Source organism: Antedon bifida, chromosome 1 (genome assembly GCF_963402885.1).
Source record: "Antedon bifida chromosome 1, ecAntBifi1.1, whole genome shotgun sequence".
Lineage (NCBI taxonomy): Eukaryota > Metazoa > Echinodermata > Crinoidea > Comatulida > Antedonidae > Antedon > Antedon bifida.
In genome coordinates, this window is record NC_136226.1 from 11,874,787 (window position 1) to 11,899,441 (window position 24,655).

The 24,655-nt window shown below is 30.5% G+C and overlaps 1 protein-coding gene across 3 annotated transcripts in view; it reads left to right on the forward strand.

The window, feature by feature from the left end:
• Window positions 1-24,655, forward strand: part of LOC144842301 (kalirin-like) — a 139,030-nt gene that overhangs the window by 22,920 nt on the left and 91,455 nt on the right. For 2 of the 3 annotated variants that reach the window (XM_078698737.1, XM_078698754.1), the window contains exons 5-13: window positions 3,004-3,105; window positions 3,426-3,539; window positions 4,124-4,564; window positions 5,202-5,324; window positions 5,657-5,848; window positions 7,769-7,906; window positions 9,289-9,336; window positions 11,147-11,377; window positions 13,089-13,211. In XM_078698737.1, the coding sequence (XP_078554863.1) occupies window positions 3,004-3,105; window positions 3,426-3,539; window positions 4,124-4,564; window positions 5,202-5,324; window positions 5,657-5,848; window positions 7,769-7,906; window positions 9,289-9,336; window positions 11,147-11,377; window positions 13,089-13,211 (1,512 nt within the window). The remainder of the gene's footprint in view (window positions 1-3,003; window positions 3,106-3,425; window positions 3,540-4,123; window positions 4,565-5,201; window positions 5,325-5,656; window positions 5,849-7,768; window positions 7,907-9,288; window positions 9,337-11,146; window positions 11,378-13,088; window positions 13,212-24,655) is intronic. The other variant, XM_078698746.1, reaches the window with a different exon arrangement.

Consider the following 24,655-nt stretch of genomic DNA (forward strand, 5'->3'; position numbering starts at 1 on the left):
CATTCATGGTGTAGGTGCCTGTGAGGTTGTAATCCTTGGGTTTAATTTCATGTAAATGCACAGAGGCTGTGTTCATATTTAAACCGATATCCTCATGAGAGTTACCTGAAATGTCTGGATGTTCTTTTCTTTACCTGTGTATTTTTAGGTATCTCATAGTACACTGACATCACAAAAAAACCATTCAATATCCGTTGAAATTTATGAATTACAAGAATTAAGTAGGACATGTTTATGCATGTTTGTTTAAGGAATGAAGCTTGAGATAGAAAAGACAATTCAAGCTATACATGGAATGTACTATAATTCAACAGGGTTTTTATTTGTAATGATTTATATATAAAGAGCGTCGACTTATTCTTATTTGAAAGGCTTGATACAGTTTTTAAACAATATTCCTTACACATTAGTATAGTTATGTAGCTTTACTGTAGCATGGACCAATAAATTAGGTCCATGGTTTGATTAAGAAAGCGCCGTACATCAATCCGCTAAAACTAAATATGTATAGTGCGGATCACCTAAATAAATGGATCCCTTTATTTATTATCAAAATGAAAATAAGTAATTGACATAGGTATTTTTAAATCTTAGATTGCTTTATGTCTTCGTTCAAGTTTATTATATAAATTAAAGTTGTATTAATTCTCGTTCATATCAGTGCTCTCAGACTACTCGGTGCCTTGCGCTGTGTTTATTGAATTTTCTGCGTTTTTTTCATTCATCTGCCTCGGAATTAATCAAGCTAGGTCTGCATGTGAATCACTTTACTGATGTATAGTTGTTTTGGTCCTTTGAAATTTATACATACATTAATCATTATTATTATTTTAATTATTTTCAATCCGTTAACGTTTGCAGTATATTATCACATTCTATTCTAGTCTTCTCTATGTAAGATCGATGTTAAGAACATGATCTTTTTTCTACACAGGTATATATACAAATAACAAATGTTTATAAGTTGAAATGGGAGAATAGTTTTATGATGTTGAAAGATTAACGACGCATATTCAACAAACACAAAGCGTTCATATTTGTTTTAGAACACACTTACCATTCTTAAGTTAACCTCTAGAGTAAACTTTTATTCAATTAGTTGGCCCTTCCATCTTGAATCAAATGCCACTGGATACTTTGACATCATTATGACTTTCATGGCCAGAACACTACTTGCTCTAGGTGTCTGAACTAATATTGTGATTACATCTTATCTATTTCATTGCATAGTCCTTTAGAACTTATGAGTTGTAACATTGCTTGCCCTTCGTTCTTGTCCATTGGTATAACTAAATATGATATGTCCTCCATGGTTTGTGATGATTCTGCAAGAAATAAAATACATTGGTAGTAAATGTTTGATTAAATTTAATTATTGTAGCATATAAAATTAGATGCTTTCTGATCTTATCTTCAGTTTTCTTACTTATAATTCTGACTAGTATCTTTAGTCAGTTCCAATGTTCAATTAAATATAATAAGAAGATGAAGGCTTCTTTTTAATATTATTTTTGCACTGTTGTCAATTTTGTGTATAGAAATGTTTTCATATAGTAAATTATACTGCTATCAAACATTTGATATTGTTTTGTTTCAATACACCTCACATGTAATCTCTTGAGAATATGCACTTTACACCTTACAACTCACATTGAACACCTAGCTTTCAAAGAAATTAACAAGTTTGCGTTCAATACCATTATCTCGTAGTGAATTACCTTTCTATTTTCAACTTTCATATAAATTGACTTAAATTGGCAGATACGTCAAGAATTAATGGCCAGAAAGAACCGTGTTTCGACAAAGCAATTTCCCTATGGGCAGTTTGTCTACGATTTAGACTAGATTAAACGTTCCTTTTCTTACATAATGCAAAGGCTACAGTTGGCTATAGGACATTAAGTTGTTTCTTTACTGAATTTTGTCGCAAGAAGCGTGTCAAATTCTCAGTGTGACGAGAAATTCTTTAAATATTTTACTGAATTTTTAGTAAAAGTGACTGAACGTGACAAGAAGATGGCATGAATTTTTGATAAATTTTACACGTAAATTTAAAATAGAAATAAAAAGTGGACTTTAACCAGAAGTGTTAAAACATCTTGTTGTGTTGCAACCAGAGATACATTTGTTTAAACAAAATACACTTCCCATTTGAGCTCCAAAAGAGCCACTGTACCTACTTACAGTACTGTAACTTACTAATAACCTATCTATACAAATGATCTCTTCAACTCCTTGTTATTTCGCAGTTCCAAAAAATTGTTTTAATAGTAAACAGCATCACTTCTTACATTTGTACCATTCCCATTGTGTTTTAAAAGTAAAAAAAAAATGTTGCGGTACGCTTATCCCTTTGGTGGGCTTATCCCTTTGGTGGGCTTATCCCTTTGGTGGGCTTATCCCTTTGGTGGGCTTATCCCTTTGGTGGGCTTATCCCTTTGGTGGGCTTATCCCTTTGGTGGGCTTATCCCTTTGGTGGGCTTATCCCTTTGGTGGGCTTATCCCTTTGGTGGGCTTATCCCTTTGGTGGGCTTATCCCTTTGGTGGGCTTATCCCCCTGGTTTGCTATTTACATTGGATAATGTGAGAAGAGAAAAATATTTTCAATTCAATTCAAAGTGACATTTATTGACTTCAAGAAAAACAGTTAACAAAATGTAGGTGAAAAAATAAACGATAAAAGTTGAAGAAGGCATGTTTAAAAAGTAAGATAAAAAAGAAAGAAAAAAAAGCCAAAAATATCGTAATACATAACATAGGTAAACTGTCGTCTTCTAGTAAACATATTGAAGTTTACAATAAATAAATAAGAGGCATAAAATAAGGATTTTACAAATACAGGTCAACTGCTTCTTTCTTAAACATTCTTTCAATTGATTCTAAGTGATACCTTGATTGATTGAATGTACTGTACTGTATTACATTGGTTTGCTATTTCAATATGGTATTGAATAATGTTTAAAAAGAAAATCATTGAGTATGTTTTATATCTTACATTTATAGGACTGTTTACCGGATCTAATCTACATGGCATTCATCATTAAACCTGACAGTCTCTGGCAAAAACACAAAGCTTCTCTAGGAACATCAAAACTAAAATTTGAGGTATGTGTATTTACAGAGAAAGAAAGTATGTTTTAAGAAAGAGCAGAGCTATACAGGCTACTACTGTAGTCGAATGGAATTGTAGCATTGTTGGTGGGTGGTTAACATGCTGGCCTTCTAATCCCAATGTATTGGGTTCAATCTTGAACTACTGTAGTGCTAGGGTTATAATTCATGACTGTAAAACAACTTCACTTTCTTAGCCTCAAATGAGTTTATAAACATGATATAGTTTATCCATCCTATAATTTGGAACTGTTGGAAGGGGTAATTATTAGCCTTGCTTGAGTTTCATTTAAAATGTTTATATTTTTGCTTAGACACACATGATATCTCTGGATGGATTACTGAAGGCAATAGACATTTCACAGCTCACGAGTGATTTGGAAGGACTATTGGCATATGATCATGAGGAATGGATTGAATTAAGGCTTGTAAGTAGCATAGATACCCAAAAAACATCACGATCCATGTTTACCATCCTCACAATCAATCTTGCAGAAGCTGTGATAAAAGTATTTCATCCTGCAGAAATTGGAAATTATGACTTACTTCATCTTTGAACCCCTTTTCATGTTCTACTATATCCCATTTTTACACAATAGAGGGTGCTATGCCATTTTCTTTCCATGTCAAAAAAGTATTTTCATTAAAAAAAAAATAAATAAAATGTATCACAAAATAGAAGGTTACGTAATATTGTTATTTATACAAGTAGGACCAAACTAATTTGTTGTTTTTTTGTTTGTTTACTGATACTCTTATGTTAGTCTGTAGAGATGAACAGCAATATTTGCTAACAAAACAAACACAAAGGTGATAACAAATATTTTGTTGCTGCCCTCTATGTTAAGTACCAGCATCCTATTCATCCCAAGATCCTGTACTTAATGTCTTCCAAATTTTCCAACTTTATTGATGTCAAAAAGGAAGTAAAATTAATTTTTAATTTTAAAAAGTAAATATATTAAGCATATAAATATGTATTTTTAAAGCCTGTAAATGTATTTTTTTTTAGACTATTGAAGATTTTCTCTCTCGTGCTATTAATCTTATGGATCAAATGGAAAAGCTGCGAATTGAAATGAGTGCAAAGAATCCGGCGAATGATATTTACGGAACGCAAAGAATGATTGAAGACCACACAAATCTTCGCAAGGAGATTTACAACATTCCGATTGATCGAATCAATCAGGATGGACATCGTGTGCTACGAAGAATATGTGGGCTTTCCTCCGAGGAGAGCACCACAGACAGTGGTTACGGAAGTAGTTGCGGGAGTTACGGAGGTCCACCTAGCATGACAAATCCAGATTTTCAGAGTATGAATCCATCGATTATGAATTTGATGGATAGTATCGGAGTAAGACGGCAGCATCTGCATCATGTTTGGCATCTTAAGAAGTTGAAGCTAGATCAAGTTCTTCAGATGAGACTCTTTGAACAGGACACCTCCGAGGTCAGGAGTACAATATTTATTAGAATATATCTTTGTATTCAGTGGATACTCCTATTTAATGGACACTTTCCTGTGAAATAAACAAGGGGCAATATATTTTTTTTTAAACAATCCCTATTTAGGGGAACCCCTATACAGGGGAACATCTTATTCAGTGGACACCCCAGAGAATGCTTTATGGGTCCAGGGCCATAGCCAGCATGCGGCAGACGAGGAGCTCGCCTCGTCTGAAATTTTCACCACCCACCCCAATTTCTCAGCACAAATTGTCATATTTTATATTAATAATTATATTTAAAGCATCTTTGCCTCATCTGTTTTTAAACTTCCGCTACAGCCTTGGCGTCCCGAAGATGTCCCCTTAATAGAGGTTCTGCAGTATTTCAGTTTTATTTCTGATTAGTAGATGTATAGGAGTTTATACCCGAGTCACAGTATATACACTTTAATTTTAATATATCATTAAAGATTCATAAACTATCTTATTTATGTTTTCAATTACCCTCTTGTCATAAATTGCTCATATATTTATATCATACAATATTTATATACTTGCAATCTGTTAAAAAAAAAAGTATTTGAATTAATCTAGAAACGATTTAATATGTGAGTTGTTTTTTTCTTCTTATAAATGTAGATGTTAGACAATTTACAGCATAACCAGGATTTATTTCTCGTAAACCACACAGACATCGGAAACTCTGCGGAAATGTCCGCTGAACTACATCAAGAGCATGAACACTTTGCAAACAAAGTCAAGGTTTGACTCGTTTTCAAATTTTGTTTTTCTAAAACTATTGACATTCAATTTATACCAGAAACACTAATTTGCCTATATATCTGGTTTTCCAGAAATTCTGTTGATTGTTCATTTTGCGCTATATTTAATTGTACATTATTTTTATTTTTCTGAATGTGTGTCTAATAGGATCTTTTGAACTTCAAGAAAATTGTGTAAAGTTTGCGGTTTCCATAGATTCTAGTATTGGGAGAGTCGACTGTATTTGATTTATATATAGTATATAGGAGGTTTTTCTCAAGATATAACCAAATTTGTATGACTTTTTAAACATTTTAATATCTTTTTATTAGTCCATGCATCAAGACATCAACAATATTCTGACCGTATCCAGACATCTAGTTGGAAGTGGTCACTATGCCAAGGATGACATCCAGACCAGAGCTGACCAGTTACAAAAAGAATGGAGAGCATTCTCCAAAGCATTGGATGAGAGGGCCAAGTTGTTGGAGATGTCTGTTATATTCCATAGCAAAGCTGAAGAGGTTTGGTTTAAATTTTAAACAATTTTTCTTCAATTCAATGAATTATATTATAAAACATGACAGAATTTTAATATTTTGATATAAAAAGGTCTGAGTCTTATATTCATTCTGAAATTAGTTAGAAAAATAATTCTTCTTTATACTGGAGAACCTCTTTATACAAGGACTGTTCTCCCAGAGGGCCCAGTATTCAGACAAACAGAAACAAAAAGAAAAACAACCCACCAAGCACACCTAACAATGGGAATGAATGAGAATGAACTTGTAGGAGTTCATTGTACTAAGCCTTAGCATATAGGGAGTTCAGTCCTTTCCATGCCACCTTATCCTCTTTAGTATTTTTAAACCTGCTGAGTAAACTATGAGTTTTTCCTAATATCAAGAATTTAACCTGGGTCTTTCTGTATGAAAGTCAAGTGTCCTAAACCACTTGGGCTACCCTGTAACCTAAACTATGAATGAATGAATTATTATATATTTACATAGGCTATGTAATATAAAAAAATAATGAATGTTTTTGTTCATTCAGAGAAAATATTAATTCATTGAAAGCTTTACTGTCCTATTCAACTCAGCTTCTCCTTGTTAAATTGAAATCAACTCACGAACAATACTCTTATTATTTGTTTCGTTTTCTTTATTAAAGCGTCATGTTTTCTAGAATTTTACATTTTTTTCAATTGTGAAATCCACTTTACGCTCTCTGTGAACAATTTGTTCACTTAGCGTACACACATCAGTACCACACTGATTTTCTGAAAAGCGAGTGGATTTATAACACAGATGGGAACACAAATTCATCATTAATTAAAGATCAAATCAAACAAATTCATATAAGTATACTTTATTTAATCAAATATTTCTCAAGTACTCAAGTTAAATGACTCTTTGTGAGGTACAGTTTGTGATTAAGTGAAAGAACGATAGACAGAAGTAATTTAAAATATCTTGAAATTATTTCCCGTTTTTATCAATCGTCTATCGTAATGTGACTAAAACTAGGTTAGACCCATTTGTCATTTTTACTCTTGTCATCTGCTGATAGAAAAAATATTGAAAGTTCTTCAGAATATTAATTATTTTAGATTAACTCCAAAGATAATGGGTATTTATGCACAAAAGAGGCTCCATTTGGGAGAAAAAGTGGCATTACTATGATCCAATTATAAGCTCATTTATAGTACAATTGTAAGTTATACTTTAAGATTAATAAACGAATGGAGACTAGTTGGCTATGTACAGTCTTTTAAAAGAGGGGAAAAAACATTTGAGATTGAAGTTCAGAAATATAAAAGAATTGGTCACTTCAACAACTCTGATTGATATAACTAGCAATGAAGAGTAAATGGAGACTAGATGCAAAATATTTAATTCCTACAATTGTCACCTCATTTACGACCTCGTTTTGACAAACTGACTCCTGATTGGCTAGTCCATTTTGTAAGTTGCGGGGCAATGTTTTTATCTGATTCAGTGTCTGGTGGTTTGAGTCGTGACTCGATTTGCTATTTGCTAGAAATACATTGTTCTGAATATTTTTCTTTGTAAATACAAAGCAATCCGTACACAACACCTGCTTTGCACCAAATTAATAGAATCGTCATTCACTGTAAATTTGGATAAATGTAACGATTTTCATTACTGATTTCTACCTTACCATTGATATTTAAATGGATTAGTCGCATGTTGTTTTTTAAGTACTGATTGTTATCTGTTCTTTGCAAAGAGCAAACTTTTTGTATTCTACCAGGATATTTAAATTATCAATGTTACCAAGCAAGGTGATTGGAATGAGATCATCATCTTCAACAAATTATATAGCTATATATATATTTTATTAACCTTTTCTCATCAAGTGGAACCCTGTCAAAAAAGTGGAATAGTCATAATTGATTTTGGAATTACTTTTAAATCTTGTAGTATTTATCGCATGTATGGGGATGGGCAACTAAGTGCAGAGGTCAGGGTTCACCGCTTCCAACTAAGATTGAGGAATTAGAATCTGCCCTACTTTCTCACCAACGCCTACAGGAAAATATAAACCATAGTTATGCTGAGGTATGTACACATTACTTTTATGTTGTTTTAGTTATTTAGAAAGATTTACTTTATATATCATACCATATAACAAATTGTAACTGTATTCAATATTACCTTTTACACATTTTATTGGTGGATTTCTATTGAATTTTTTATATTTTTTCCCCAAAAGATTCTACTTATTTCCTACCCACCTTGACACATACCAAAGATATTAATAAACATTTCTTTGATGTTAACCATATTTCTAAACATTCATGATGGTTTTTTCATTTTATTTTGTGTGCATTTCAAATCCTCTGACAATTCAAATTTCTACAAACTTTGTTTGCCTTCCTTTTTAAAGCAAAATGTGACTTCATCAGTGGAGTGTGACTCCAAAAGCATTTGAAGCTATATACATTTGCCCCAAAAAAATCAACATTTCAATTATATGCATTTACAGCAAACAGTTGTATTTATACAGTGTGTACAATATGACATACTTTTTTTTCCTCTACTGTTATTGCAAACATAATACATGCTTTGTTAATATTTAATAAGTTAGCTATACTTAGTTACAGAATTTGCTTAAGCTTACAGTTGTATAGCATTTTTGCTTATTATGCTATTGTTTTACATTTACAATTGTATAATCAAATTAAATATGAAAGCACTAATATATATATATCTTGTTCTGCAAGTTAATATGAAAATTACTTGAGTGCGTATTTCCGAATGAGCATATCTACTACATTAATGCAAGTGGTTTTTGAAATTTATATTATGTGACTGATACAGTAATATAGATTACTCTTTTTTCATATCTGATGGCTTTTCAGTTTGATAATCTACAATTTATGCATGTTTTTGAAACTACTATTATACAAAAGTTTTGGTATCAATGATTTGAATTCATGTTTGTACAATCTCTTACTACAATACAAATGTTTCTGTTGTATCATTTCAACATGAGTACAGTTTTGTTCGATACCATTTCAAGCAATACCAGGGCTGAAAATAAGCTTTAATTCTGAAAGTAGTAAAACATACATTGTTTCTCATATTGTTTTGAATTAAAAAGGTTTGCACACATTATTAATAAGGTTAGATCAAGAATAGAATTAACTGAAATCACATCCTGTATATGTTTTAATGTCTAACGGCTAAAATTAACCTTTGAATTTTGCTCACAAGCCAGACCACTTATAGACTGTATTATCAATTAATTGGCTAACCAGGCTAGCGGCCATTGTTAATTTTCAGCCCTGGAATTCAAATTTGTGTGATACCATTTGAACATAACAATAAAAGTATGTCTGATGTCATTTAAACTTGAATATAACCATGTTTGATATTTTGTATCTGTTCCTTCACTCTCTTTTTTTCACTTCCTACTCAATCACTCTTGCACCTTCTAGCTTCGAACCCATGGACAACACATGTTAAATAAACTGCAGCAGTTACAGGTAGCGCCCTCTATACATCTTTATTATTCATCAGCTTTTATTGAATATTCATGCATACATAATTTAGTATTCATGAGATAATGTATGCATATCATTTTGTTATTCATGAGATGATTATGTATGCATACAAGATTTTCATAATCATGCATTATATAGTTTTAATATACTTGAGCATGTGTATATATATAAAGCCTATTTTCTTGTCAGCTTTAATGAATATTCATCATACTTTATTGATTATTCATGAACTCCTCTGCATAACTTTATGATCTGATAAGCATGTGCGTTTGAAGCCTGTGCAGCGCATGCATGTGATGCTTTGATTTTTATTTTCAATTTTTTAGCATGTTCTGAATTAATTAATTTTGTATTTTATATCGTGAAGTAAAATTTTAATGTGGTACATTATGTTAAGTACATATGGTACCATTTATATTGGTTTTGTTAAATTGTTTTATTTTTATGTTAACAATTATTTGAAAATGTAAGATTAATTTAAGATAGATAGATATGTTTTATAGTAAGTTTTATTTTTTATTTGAACTCAAAAAATAAAAGAATCTCTGTTTTTTTCCGTCTGTCATGCATGAGCAACTTTTGCAATATGATTTGATTCAGTTAAAAAGTGTGTTAAAAATTACCTTTAGTTGATTTAAACACCATCCCTATCATAATTCTGTTTTTTTACATATAGTCTTTGTATTTAGTCTTAAAATTTATTTATGTTGGTGATATTGCTTTGTTTCTTTTTTTTTCTCAATAATTTAATCCTTTTTACAGATGCTTTGTACGGTAATTTGTAAACTATTTTGGCAAAAGCAGAGGGAAATTGTACCTGTGTTGTAGTTTGCTGGAATTTTCTATACTTTATTTGTTTTGTTTGTGCAATTGTTTCTCTGAATGGGTAAAACCAAAACAGTAGTGGTGTTAAAGAACAACAAATGTTACCTTATTGTCTAACTTGTTCTAACTTGAATTGTTTATCTTTTTTTTTTTTTCTATGAGCCAATTTTTATGTTCTTTTGTTTTTATTTCAGATTCCTACTTTTATTTTCAGTTTATTTTGATCAAATCAGTTTATGATTTAATAATCCTTTAAAGTATTAAACACCTTTTCTCCTTTTTATTTATTAGATTTATGTGTTTCTGTTGTCAGTATATTTTATGACTGTGCAATTTCTTTAAAAATATAATTGTTTTTTTTAAATAAATATTTTAATGAAACCATGTAATTGTAATGCAAAATTGACATCAACAACAAGCCAAGCCATTTAATGCAAATATTTTGGTTTTTATTTAGTAAGTAAATCAAAACTCACTGTCCATTTTATTTGGTCAGAGCAAGATCAATACTTAAAATTGCATGGGAAGTGTATTTGTTGCATTAAATTGCTTGGTATAGGATTTTGTGCACATATTTGGAAGGATTTGTCTGCATTTTGAGTCCACCAGCTTAATATTTTGATGATTTAAATTTCATATGAATTTTAATGGCAGTATATTACGTATAAAACCAGGTTGTTAATCAGTGCTATAGTCCCTGCAGTTACTTTTGCCATTAGTCTTATCAATATATCTACATAAGATAAATCCTTATCACCATCCCAATCACATCAAATAAACATTAATATTAAAAGGTGCTAAGCTGATCATGGACACATATTTCAAGGGATCAAAATTTAAATATCATACATCATATAAAAAGATAAATATAGCACAGGAAGATGTAGGATTAACGTTAAAGACTTTACACTAAAAGTAATTGAAAATAACTTGGGTATTGAGGGCGCTGTTTCTATTGTCATTTTAGGTTTGTGCAGATGGTAAATCTTTACTAGATGCATTACAACAGCCTGTTAGTGAGGAAAGTGAGGATTCCGTTACTGCCCAAGCTGATTACTCCAAGTCGGCGACTCATGTTCTGGACGTAGTGCATGAAATTCTTGATAACCATAGACACTTAGACGAGATGTGGCAAAATCGTAAAACTCTGTTTCAACAACAGTTGCAGTTGCTTCTGTTCAAGCAGGATGCTGAAGAGGTAGGTCAAATATCACATTTTTTTTTGGTTGTGTTTTTGATTATCAAATAATATACACTTAGTTAAAAGTAGATCAAGATTTTGTTTGTAATGGGAATCCTTTCATATATGTCTTTTAACTTGGTACACCTTATTTCAGAAACATTTTGTAAATAAAAAAGTAAAATAATGTGTACCTCACCCTACCTTAAGTAAGTATACGTTACCAGGCATGTAGACAATAGTACGGTTGGTCAGGTTTCAACCACTTTTTGAAAAGACACACCCATTAAAAATGACCAGACTAATCATCCTATCGTGTCAATAAGTAATGAGATTCCCCAATAAGAATGACATTAAAATGCATCTAAAAAATGCAAATATTATTGATGCAATTTTTCAGGGGGCGATCATACATTAATGATACACGAACGGTAGCCATGGGCTGCCACCTAGCATTTGCTTTCCTCTCTCACAACCATATCACTTTAAATCACAAGACTACGGCCCTGTATACAGTAGGATGTCATCAGCATTGTTACTTATAATCAAATCACATTTAATGGTTGGTTTGTCTCAAGTTGAAAACTTAACTACAAACTATAAAATAAATACGAGACCTGGGAAGTTGTTTAATTTCCAATCGCACGATCGACATCAAACCAAAACCTGTATATTTGATGTTTATCATCAAGACCCCACGATGCAGCCTAAGATATACCATATGTGCCTGTCTGTAATACAAACTTTATTCTCTATAAGACGCATAATCAATTTGAAACGGCTAAAGGTTAGACATTTAATTTAAATTTATTAAGAAGAAAAACATGATGAAAAATTTATAGGAAATACTTATCTCAAACATGATCATTTATCTTGAATGATAAAAGTCATTTATCCAAATAACAAACATAAATTCAAGTGTGGTCGTGTGTGCTGACGGTCATTTTAATTTCCAGCTTAAAGTCTAAACTCACTGATTTAATTTACTGAAATTTAATGTGAAGCTGTATCTGTCTGATGTGATTATTTTCTGTAGACAACATAGGCTATTTACTTAGAAACGAGAAACATATAAAATAGGTCATAGTACATTAAGGGAAAAGCTACTATCGGGTAACTATTAGGTATGGAATATAATAAAATGTTTTTGGGAATACAGTATGTAAGTAATATTGACTAATTATGGTAATTTAACCTTTTAACTGTGAATTAGCGCCATAAGGTGAGCATTACATGAACATTAGCACTGAATTCTCAGTGAAGTACGTTTAACCATATTTCAATAATTTTGTATGTTATTTTGCAGAAAACATATATATATATATATATATATAATACTATGGTAATGAAAGTACAATTAATAGGGTTTCAATATTTCAGTGCTTTAGTTTGTCATTATAAATATCTCATTATGATGATTACATAATCAAGTACTGTAGTAGGAAATCTAATTTTAAGTTGCTTTTATAGATCATTTATTTATATCATGAAACATGTGTCTCAGCCTAATGATAACATAAGGAACATCTCACGCTTTCTAAACCAAAAAGGATGTCTAGCTAGTGAATTGATTTAACAATACTGTAGTTCAGAATGGGAAATGAACCTCTAGATTAAAACCTAAACATTAGCAATAAAGTTTCAAATTAAAATAAATTAATAAACCTGTTTGCTGCCCTCTTTTCTCTGTACACAATAATGTCCATATTATTGTTTATTTTCTCTCCAGGTTTTATGTTGGTTAGATGACTATGGTGAAGTATTCCTTAGTAAACACACTGGTATTGGGAAATCATTAAATAAAGCGAAATCTTTGCATAAAAGGCATGAAGAATTTGAATCTCGAGCTAAGGTATGTGGAACATTTATTTTACCTAATTTAATAATTAATGATAAAAAACTGTCTAGATTATTTTAAAATAAAAGTTTGCAGAATGAAAAAAAATAAATTAAAAAAACGTCTGATGGGATTCGAACATGTGCCCTCTCACTGTAGGCAAGGATATTAGCGGTAGGTATTTATATACAAAACCCAAAATAATGATGCAGAAACTTGTATTTTTAGTAGAGGTGTACGCTGTATATCACCAGAAGAATTTCAAAGTTATCTACATCAAAAGTACCCCAAAATCATACTTCTCAAATACATTTTTAAAAAGATTATTAATTTATTAGTTTATTCTATAGCAGTAGCAAAGTTACTGAAAACAACTGTACTGGTTGCCATGGTTTGACCAATGAACCGTATCCCACCTTTAAGTATATCTAGATTCTGATTTATAGTAATGTTGTGTAACTTCATCCCTGTTGGAGTACATGAACAATTGTCATGTTGGACTACATTGTTTTTACAGTGTGCCCATTTGCACTATATTGTTTTAGAAAGTGACAATTCATGCTTCAAATCAACCTGAAAATGTAATGTTATACATTTTTGTACATCATTATTACATAAAGTATTAAGGATAGCATGTCGAAAGTAAATTGTGTGAAATTGTAGGTACTTATACATCTTTAAGTAGGTCGAGAGTCTATCTAATTTTATTCTATTTTTTCTTGCATTTTTCATTTTTATTTATTTTTTACTCCCTCCTTTAAATAACCACAACAGAATATATATTAAGGACATATTTGTTGCTATTATGGCATATTCCTTTACAAATAGTTTTGATGTCAACTTTATGAGGACCTCTTAGATTCATGTTTAGAGAACACACAAGGAGAGCAGAGCACTATCGCATGAATACAGATATTAGTTCAGTTGTTGTTTACATCAAAGTATAGACTGTAATAATATCAGTATTCATTCATCACTTGGTTAATTACTGTGATGTATCTTGCTAAATGAATACCAGGCGATTGGTCTCCATCAGTGCAGTCTGTTGCTTGGTGTTAATATCTTTCATTATTATTCACTCAGACTAACTATCATTTTTCAATCAAGATAAATTAATTTCATCAGTGCTTTTACGTTTACAATTTATTCAATTTAGTGGCAATAAAGAAAACCTTTTGTATTTCAGTATTAATCAGTATACCTTATAATCTTTTGATTATGATTATTTATTACAATAAAACCCTTCCTTTGTTACACCCCTATTCAGGGGACACCCCTTTTCAGGGAACACCATTATTTAGGGGAAACTTTTCAGGGGCAATATAATTTATGTCTTATGTCTCTACGGCCAACCCCTATTCAAGGGACCCTTTGTAGAATCCCTTAATTTTACTGTATTGTATCAACTGTTAGGCCTATAAATTATTGAATAAGTAAATCAATACATAATGCTTATTTGCAAATAGTATACAGACTCATTTATATTTATTATTGAATTGGTACTTATACATTTTGAATGAGGTCAGTCATTTGCTTAAAATTTGCATTTTCAATTTAAGTATGAATACATAATTATGTTTGTTTCGAGTACAGTACTGTAAACATATTGGTTATTACATTTGTGAGGCCAGGGCATTGACCTCATTTATTTTTAGTGTCCCATCATTTTTTTTTATTGGTTGATAAAACGAATAATTAAATGGTGTGGTGGAACTCATTAAAAAAAGAATTGGATCAATTTTATTTGTTTCTTGGTGTCAAAATATGCATCAGTTGATCTAAAGAAGGAAAATGATTTTTAAACTTGTTCTGCCTATTTTCATGACATTGTATTAGTAATGGCACTATACCCAGATAAAATATAATATTATGGGGTCATGTGTGTAACATTACCTTTGATTCCTGATATCATTTAGAAAAGTAAAGTTACTCAAGCCTAACATAATTTAGTTTCACATTTAGTTTAGTCATCGTTTATAATACATTTACAGTATAATTAATGGCTGAAGATTCTTTAACAAATTAATAATTATTACAAACAATAAATAAATGAAAATAGAAAAAGAAACGACATTAACTATGTACAATTAGTAATGTTCACCAATGTAAAATGATAAATAATATTGCATTTACAAAAGACAAACCTAAGAACCTGTAGACTGCTAAATATAAATTACTGTATTGATAATAATTGATTAGTAAAATATCAAAATACATAAAAAATACATAAAACACATAAAATGTACATGCATAGAAATGTTACATTACTAATTTAATAATGGATGTACATAAAAAGCATAGCTTATTAACATATAGAGGTTGTTGGATTTTGAACATTAAAGATGATTAACATCAGGTTTCATAATCACAAAACAAACATTGGCATTATAGGTAAGATTGATTGCTATCTATACATTAGCTACCATGCTTACATTTTCCAATATTTGTACTCTATAATTTAGTGACCTGTTTAATTATTAAAAAAAAAACCTAGTTCATTTATCTATGGCCAAGTCGAATGAATGAATCGACGATCGACAATTTTAATTGATGTTTACACTTAATAGTACTAAATGGAAAGCAATCATATTTGTTCTAAGGTTAATAACACCAATTTCTTGTGTTTTCTTTCTTTTACGTTTTGTTTGTATCAAATTCAATTACTATCTCCTAATTATTAACTTACAGTGAATTCCAAATGATTAGGCTGTACTAAGTATCTTTCTCACAAGAGTGGCTATAATAAAACCCACGCAAAAGATGGTATTCACTTGATACACCATACTTAAAATCACGGTATTGCTATCCTTGTTAGATATTGTCAAGGAATACTCTTTATAAATCTGATACCATACCAGCATGCTACCGACATGGTCATTTATAATTGGTTTGGATTTTCATTTCACAGTTCTGTAAAAAAAAGGTGGTTCTAATCCTATGTTCAAATCTCCTAATCCACTTAATCTTAAATCCAAAAATACTTATGCTCCACCAACCAATTTTGGGTAAGTGCATGGAAAAGACCTCAAAGAGTCAAATGGAGGACATATTGTATAAAAGACATGTAAAAACAATGATTTCTAATTAAGATGAACTTGGTTGCGACTTAGTTTATAAACATGATAGTTATCCATCCTGTAATCCGTGAGTTACTTGCTCCTGTATGTGTATGAAATAACAAATAAATAAAACAATTTGTAAATGGCAAAGGTGATCACTACTTTTTTTCTCAGTGAATAAAATATTCCCTGAATATTACATCTGTGTAAGGTAAAGAACGGTCATAGGTCAGTTCACCATTGGAAAATTGGAAAGGGATAAGCACTGCCCATGGCTCCTTAGCATCGATTTCTAACTTTTAAGTCAACTATTAATAGTATATAGATAATGGCTCTCTCCCACAGGCTATTTAAATGGGATACTTTTAAGCAGTGACTAATGAATCTGGCTTAAGTTGGTTTATGATGTGCTACACAGATAGATGAGATGCTTTGAATTCTAAAATAGTATTGTATTTTGTTATTGCATTTTCACCGCAAAACATTTTTTAGAATTAAATGACAATTATAGTATTCTAACAATGTGGAAAAACTTTTTTTAATATACAATTGGTAAGTCAAATTGTCCAATATAATAGAACCCATTCGTCTGGACACTGTTGTTAATTAAATACTATTTATATTCTATTTATGGGACACTTTGTTGGGCCTGAAGTTGTCCCCTTAGTTCTACTATATTTTGAAAAATGCACAGTAAATTTACAGAAACTGTAACAGATTTTTTAGATGCATTATATGGTTTTATTTTTAAAACAAAGAATTAAAAAATTTTTAAAATGGAGAAATAGATATTGCTAAATGTTGTTTCTTCAGAATCTTTTAGTTCAATAACCAAGGAATCAAACACATCACTATATACTGTACGTCATTGGATTATTGTACTATAAACAGTTGTTAAACTTAAGTGTACTTATTTATTAATTGTAAAGCTTAAGATAAACAAAGTTTTCATATGAATGATATAATTATTCAATTATTCATACCTTAACATTATCAAATTACATAATTATCCAACTTGTATGAATACATAAACAATAGTATAATGACAAACGTCGTTAACCTGAAGTGAAATTAGCATCTAATGAAATCAGGAATTAACCTTCTACTAAACCTTAATCCTGTGATTGTTTTCCTAAGTCCTTTACTTGCTCTTATCATAATTCTGTCAAACCAACATCCATAGTTTTACAACCTACTGTACTACTAAATTTGTCATTTCAAATCTACTATGGTAAGTAGTTGCAGTGAAGAACTATACTGCATATACAACTTAGAAATTGCAAACTTTGTAAACTTTTTCCTATGTGATATTCATAAATGTTAAGAGTGGACGGTTAGCCTCACCTTTTTTTAAAGAATTTTTTAATAGAATAACTAGCAGTGATCCTTTGAAAACAAAATTAAATTAAATGAGAGATACAAGCTTTGCCAAACTATGGAATGCCATGCCATTTTATATAGATCTTTTTTCTTAAATATTTGTAACTTTTGTCGGCTATGATATTCATATATAAAGAAGCATTAAAGGTAACATATTATTTCAACCTTAGTTTTATAGTTTATATTTGTTTCAACCTTAGTTTATAGTTTATATTTATTTTACATTACTAGAGTTCAAATACTGTAACACATTTGCTACATTAAATATATCATTCATAGACAGGTTAATGTTATATTGTATGCAAAGCATTATAGACAAAATGTTATAAATTGCAGGAGTTTATTTTGAATTGTCTTTAGGACAACATTAATAAACGTAATGGAGACATTGTTTAAATGTGAATATAGTAAAGTGATGTAGTAATGAGTTCAGGAGGATTTTAGGAAAGTAGAGACATTTCCAATTGTGAGACTAACATTTTTAAGCTAGGTTGCAATCAGGACGAAAGTGATTTGTCCAATCACAGATGATGGATCATTCAAACTGTTGCTTGTGATTGGTCAAACAAGTATGTAGGAGTATGTCCTTGTATTGCTCGATTTCTTTGCATTGCACGTATGTCGGGAAACAAGATTTACACCTCCCTGGGATTTTCATGGTTAACCACAGTCTGCACCATGGTGAATCATTAACTATTTCACTAATTAATCAGCTTTGGGTTTGTTTAGTATAGGAATTGGGTAAAATGTCATTGTGTCAGATTCATTTTGTAAACATTTAATTCCAGTCTCCCACAAATGTATATATTTTTTTCTTTATATTTTAGGTGTATACACTTTTAGTATTAAAAGTATTATACCTCCATTGTACAAGCGTACAGTTTTTCAATGTAGTACAGTTTAATAAAAGAGAACAATAGTTCATTTGATTTATTTATTTCTCAAGAAAATACAACAAAATACTTTACAGACTTACAGTAATGAAAATGTTATATAATTAAATAAAAATGCAACAAATAATAAAAATCAATATAAAAAGTAATTTTTGAGCATTTATAAATAAATTATTAGCTGGTTGTTGTGTCACCTAGTACTAAGTTATCTTATAACATGGATACCACTTTAATACGCATTAGTGTCTGGTTCCTAATAGCAGTAAACATATTTCTTCCCAGAAAGCTAGGTGTATGACCATCAACCTGTTTACTCCCTGCAAAGAGTACCATGTAGAGCAAGCCTTTTAAAATGTCATCTAGATATAAATCTTACAACGTACGCCTTGAATTTGGCATCTTCTTAGTGTCCTAAGAACATTTGCCTTGGATTTAAAAATCAATGAAATTGTACATGTAACTACCTTTATGCAGATGTATTCTCAAATTCACAGTAGTTACACAGTAAAATGCAATACCAATAATATATGTATGGATACATTAGTGTTCATTACCTAAGGATACTCCGGTAATATCTGATTTACCATTCTGCTTATTCTTGGTAATATTTCTTTTAGAAAAACAGTATCAAACTAAAATTGTAAGTAACTTTTATATGACACTCAAATTATATGCAAGCTCTTTGGGTTAATGATTATCTTCTTTAGCCATCGTCATATTAGCCATTTTCGAGTGAAGGCCCACTCCAAGTTTACTCAAACTGTTTTGTGTTCTCATCCAGGATATACCAATTGCTTGGGTAATGCCATCTCACATCTTCCCTGTTATCTTCAAGTCTCCATTTGATGACAGCTTTTTCCCATCTACCATCTATCTGCTGAGCTTCCCCTTCACATTATGTGCACATAAAGAGATACTGTTTCTGATTTGTTTAAAGATAACCTAGGAAATTAGAATAGCTTACTCAAAGTTATATTTTCAATTTAGAAAAATTAAATGAAAAACTTAATTTAACCACATATTTAGGTAATTCAAGGATGTACAAAGATGGATTTGTTGCCAGGAGCTACATATACCCTTTAAAAAGCAGATAATAATTGGATATTGAGACACAAGCATGTACATGTCCATATAAGAGACTTACACATATCCTATACTTGTGCATGGAGGCCATGTCATGCCTCTTTTGTATGGTTTTCACGCATCGTATATCCATTCAAACTAAAAACACCCCAATATTGATAATCCCATTGTTGATGATCCCAATGTTGACTAATATTACATAAGAGTATCTTCATTTCTTTGATATTTCCTAAGGCCATCTACGAATTAGTATTACATCTTGTGTAATTACCTTTAGAATAAATCACCGGTGTTCTTCAATAGACTATTTGTAACACGATTCAGAACACACTAGACTACATACATCCTGTTTGATTATAAATAATAGATGTTAATATCGTTAATTAAAAATTCATTAAGTATGAACATGGATTATTGCTGTAGATTTCGTCTATAATTTCCTGATAGATTTTATGACCAGATGTATAAAGTAGGTTATAGATATAGAATATTATTAAATGATAATTTAATTTATTTCAGTAATAAACTTAATAAATAAATTACAACTAAAATATCTCAATTTTCTTGTTACAACATAATTTTTGTCAAAATTCATTTAATTGTACAGTATTAACATTGGCATATTTTTTAAAGTAGAAACATTGCATATAAGATTTATTCACTCTTCAGGTAGCTCTTAATAAACTGCTTAATCCTCTTAAAATTGTTACAAACAAGTCTTATGGGACCAATTCATCTATATAGAACCAATTTTATTGTAAAAGCAGAATTGTATGGCCTTACTTAAACCAGTTGTATGTACTGTATTAAATCATGCGTTCAGGAGACAGGTCGTTAAACTTGATACCACTGAAGTTGATTAACTTACGTCTCAGGAATGAGTTTGTTAATTAGATTCCATCAGTTTTAATATCATCCCTTTGAATGTTTCGCAAAACTGTTTCATTCAAGAGTAGAGGGTTGCCATTTGTAGGTTTGCGCTATATTCGTATTGAAAAGATGTTGATGTGGTTGCAATCTCTGCGCCGGTGATCATAATAATGAGCTTTCATTAAGAACAGTAGACAAGGGAAACGATAATTTAGCAGACCGTGACCGTTTATTCCGTCCATGTTTAGCAACCGAAAGCTCGCTAATATTAGCAATAGTTCCAACGGTTCCAAAGTACTTTGCTAGTTCATGATTCTAAAAAATGTCCTGGAGCCACAAAGTTACACAAAATGCGTGGGGCCGTGTGTTGTCTATATTAGTTCCTTCAATACCCCCTAAGATACTGGAAATCCTTGTTAGAGTTTTTGTTTGTATTTGTGTTGTGGTAATACCTTTTCTATCTATCTATCTTTTGATAGGTTATGCTGACCCTTGTTCTGGTTCTTTGCTCATTGTCACAAAAGTTATATTGTATCTGTATTCCCAATGATATATGGCACTAAATATGAAACCTTTGAGGTTTTCCCAGACAAAGAAATCTCTGTTTTCACCAATTAACCTTTATCCATTCACCAACCCTAATTTGTTTCACTTTATCATTATATTGATTGTTATTTCGTTTTCTCCTGACAATTTGTTTTTGTTGGATGATAGTTATACATTACCTGCGAATAGGTTTGCATTTGTGTTTGTCGACAAAGACTTTCAGTTGTAGCATAATAGATGTTAATTGTGTAACTTTATAAAAGTAAGTGGATAATGATTTTAATTGTTACTCTTAATCAAATCGGTTTCTGGATTCAGGGTAGTTTAGATTGTAACAATGAAACATTTATGTAACAAATAAATATTTTTGGCAATGTATCAGACCTTGTTTGAACTACTGTATTTCATTTATGAAAACTGTTACATTGATTGACCTTTCCACCCAAGTTACTGTAAATTGTTGTTTTACAGTAGAACCCCTTCTTTTGGATACCTTTATTCAGGGAACATCCTTATTTAGGGAACACCTGAATTAATGATATTCCCCTATATTCAGGGGACACCCCTTAATAAGAGAACACAAACATATTTTTCTGTTATTAAGGACACAGGAGGTAATTTCTTTTTGTAAATGAATTAATCAAACAAGAAACACTTATACAAAATAAAAAATGTTATATGAAAATAAGTATAAATGACTTTATGAAACAGTAGTATTCGCATGACTCACTCACTACTACCGGCTGTCTGTAAATTAACTATTATCATCTTGGTCCCAAAACAAACATTTGACAAAAAATACAAATTATTGATGAATATACCAGTATGACAGTGACTTCACCTGTTAAAAAGTCCATGAACTTGCATAAACCATCATAAGTACTTCCTTTACTTCATACCACAGAACATTTTCAGACATATAAAAGTAGAATTTTAAGTTTTACAGATGGTGTTTGTACCCACCAGTGGTTTTTGTGTTGCATTTATCATTCGATTGTGAAATGTGGTTTTATTCAGTTGATAGATTGCTGCTAATATAATGTCTCTGATCACTCTTTAGTAGTCTATAGCCAAGTCTAGTGTATGTTTGTCCTGATACATATTATATCAATAATTGGATTGTTTAAATGTTTTTTTATATTTTAATAAAAGTTAAGGAAGTCCGATTATTTCTAGATCAATGAAGAAGGTGAGTTTGTTTATTTAGGTCCTTGTAGAAAATGAAAATTCTTTTGTTGAGCACATTATAAATTGCTATATGTTTTTCACTATTTTTACCTTTAATGTAGTCAAGCCGTAGCCTGGTGGTTATAACATTCTTGCCTTCTAAAATCCAAATGTCTACGATTCAGTACTAGCCATTGGCAGAGTAACTCACAACTGTAAAATAAAATTGAGTAGAGTTACCTACAATTTGAAAGCATTATCAAAAAGACATAGAAAAAATTAAATTTTATAGGCAACATTCGGCAATTGAGTCTTAATAAGCATAATGAATTGAATATATTAGAAGAAATTTGCTGAAATATAAAGAAAAAAAAAATATATTACGTTTTAAAAGCTCTCGTCCATTTGTAAATTAATTTTTGTTATCATAAAAGATGGATTTTGAGGATAGATCTTTAAATTCCAAGTACATTTTACGAGCTATTTTCATGTTAATAAAACCTTAAATTAATGAGGTAATATGTAAAAATAGGGAAATTGTTATATTTTGATGAAGGAGTCACTGTCACCTACATTTGATGAGAATAATGATGAGGCTTGTTTCTACTGTTGGAAGTAAAACTAGTTTTTCGACAAGGAGTTATGTTGATATAGTGGATGTTTTGCCCAAATCTGACATGTTATATACCCATCTTGGTGTTTGTATTCTGAAGTGTATGTATCTGGTCATATGATAAATGCAGCTGTATTATTTTATAACCTATGTATTGACTTTATATCAGCAACATTAAATCAGCACTCACTTTGCCTATGACAAACACGGCAAACGTTCATGAGGTTTACCAAATAAAGACATTTAATTGAATCTCCAGAATAGATTATTCTAAAACAATTTATATCCAGGGGTAGATCTAGGGGGGCGTTTGCGTCCCTGTTGACAGCTAAAGTGAAATTATGAACTGCTTTTTGATATCTATTTTTTACTATTAATATGCAATATATGTTTAGCGTACCCATTAAAAAAGAAATCATAGATCTTAAAAAATTTTAAAAACCCTGTTTTGCCCACGATATCCTGAGATAGATAGGATATACTTTAAAAAGTGTTACATCGATAAAGATAACCATTTCGTTTCTCCCTCCAAATCCATAAACTTGTTCATGCTTTACACCAAGAAGTAATAACAAGATTTTTGAAATACCGTGTATCTATATCAAATCAATAGAAATAAAAAAAAGTCTGTTATCTGGTAGACAATCCCTCTATTTTAGGTCACAGCAGCAGCATGTCTTAATTAGTTTTATTTAACCTATTGACTACCTACAAAGTGTGTAAATTTATCTACTAAGGTATTTTGTGTTTGGCTCTCTGATCATATTGTGGCACGTGCTTCATATAGGTTTACTGTCCCCTGAAGCAAGTTGTGTCGCATCAACATTCTGTGGTATATAAACAAATATTTTCAATTTTTAAAAGGGTTTATATCCTTTATAATTAAAAACTGATATTTTGTATCAGTATTTCTTATCTCTTTCAATATTTCTTATCTTCCAATTAATTATATTATATTAATGTTTGTGACACTATGGCTATATATTCAGCCTTTGGGTTAGATGTACAGTAAAGATATTTTCGTATTTATGTATAAATTTCATATTTTTTCCAGGATTTTTTTGGTTACAAAAAAAAGTAAATGAATCATGAATATTAATGAATTTTATTCATGAATATTAATGAGCCGTTTGAAGGCGACTGGAATCTTGCACTGTCTTGTTATGGATGAGAATAATTAAAGCTTGTGAAACTTGCCTCATAAATCCCATTCTGTATGTTTTGTCCATCCCGTATTGTTGTCTCGCTTATCACATTGAATATTCCCATCATCTCATCTAATTGCACATTATTCAACATCAATCTTGTATAATATTTTATCGTAAATTGATCGAGAAAGAAATTTTCTTTAAATTGAAAAGGAAATACTCGATTATAGGCTAATTCATTAATATTTTAACTTTTTAATTACTACAATGTCCCTAGTGTTTTAGTCTAACTGTAAAAACATATTAGATAATAAAAAGAGTATACTATAAAATAATCTATGGAGATAAAAAAGTTACTTTTTTTGACAATTATTTATGACAAAATTAAATATTAAGATTACATTTTGTTGTATATGTTATTACTGTATGATTTTAATTGAATGATTATTTTTTATTGAATATTAATGTGTTTACATACATATATATTTTCTATTGTGCAAATTTGTGTTCATAAAAATAATTAATTTATAAACACAAAGGATCTAATCTGTTAATGAAGACACTTGTTGAATAACGTTATATTAAATAATGACAATGACCTTGTCGGTATGCTTGTACCCATCCTAAGCAGTAACCGATGTAACCAAGCACACCTCATTACATCTATTGTATCACTGCATCACACAACAGATATCCTCTT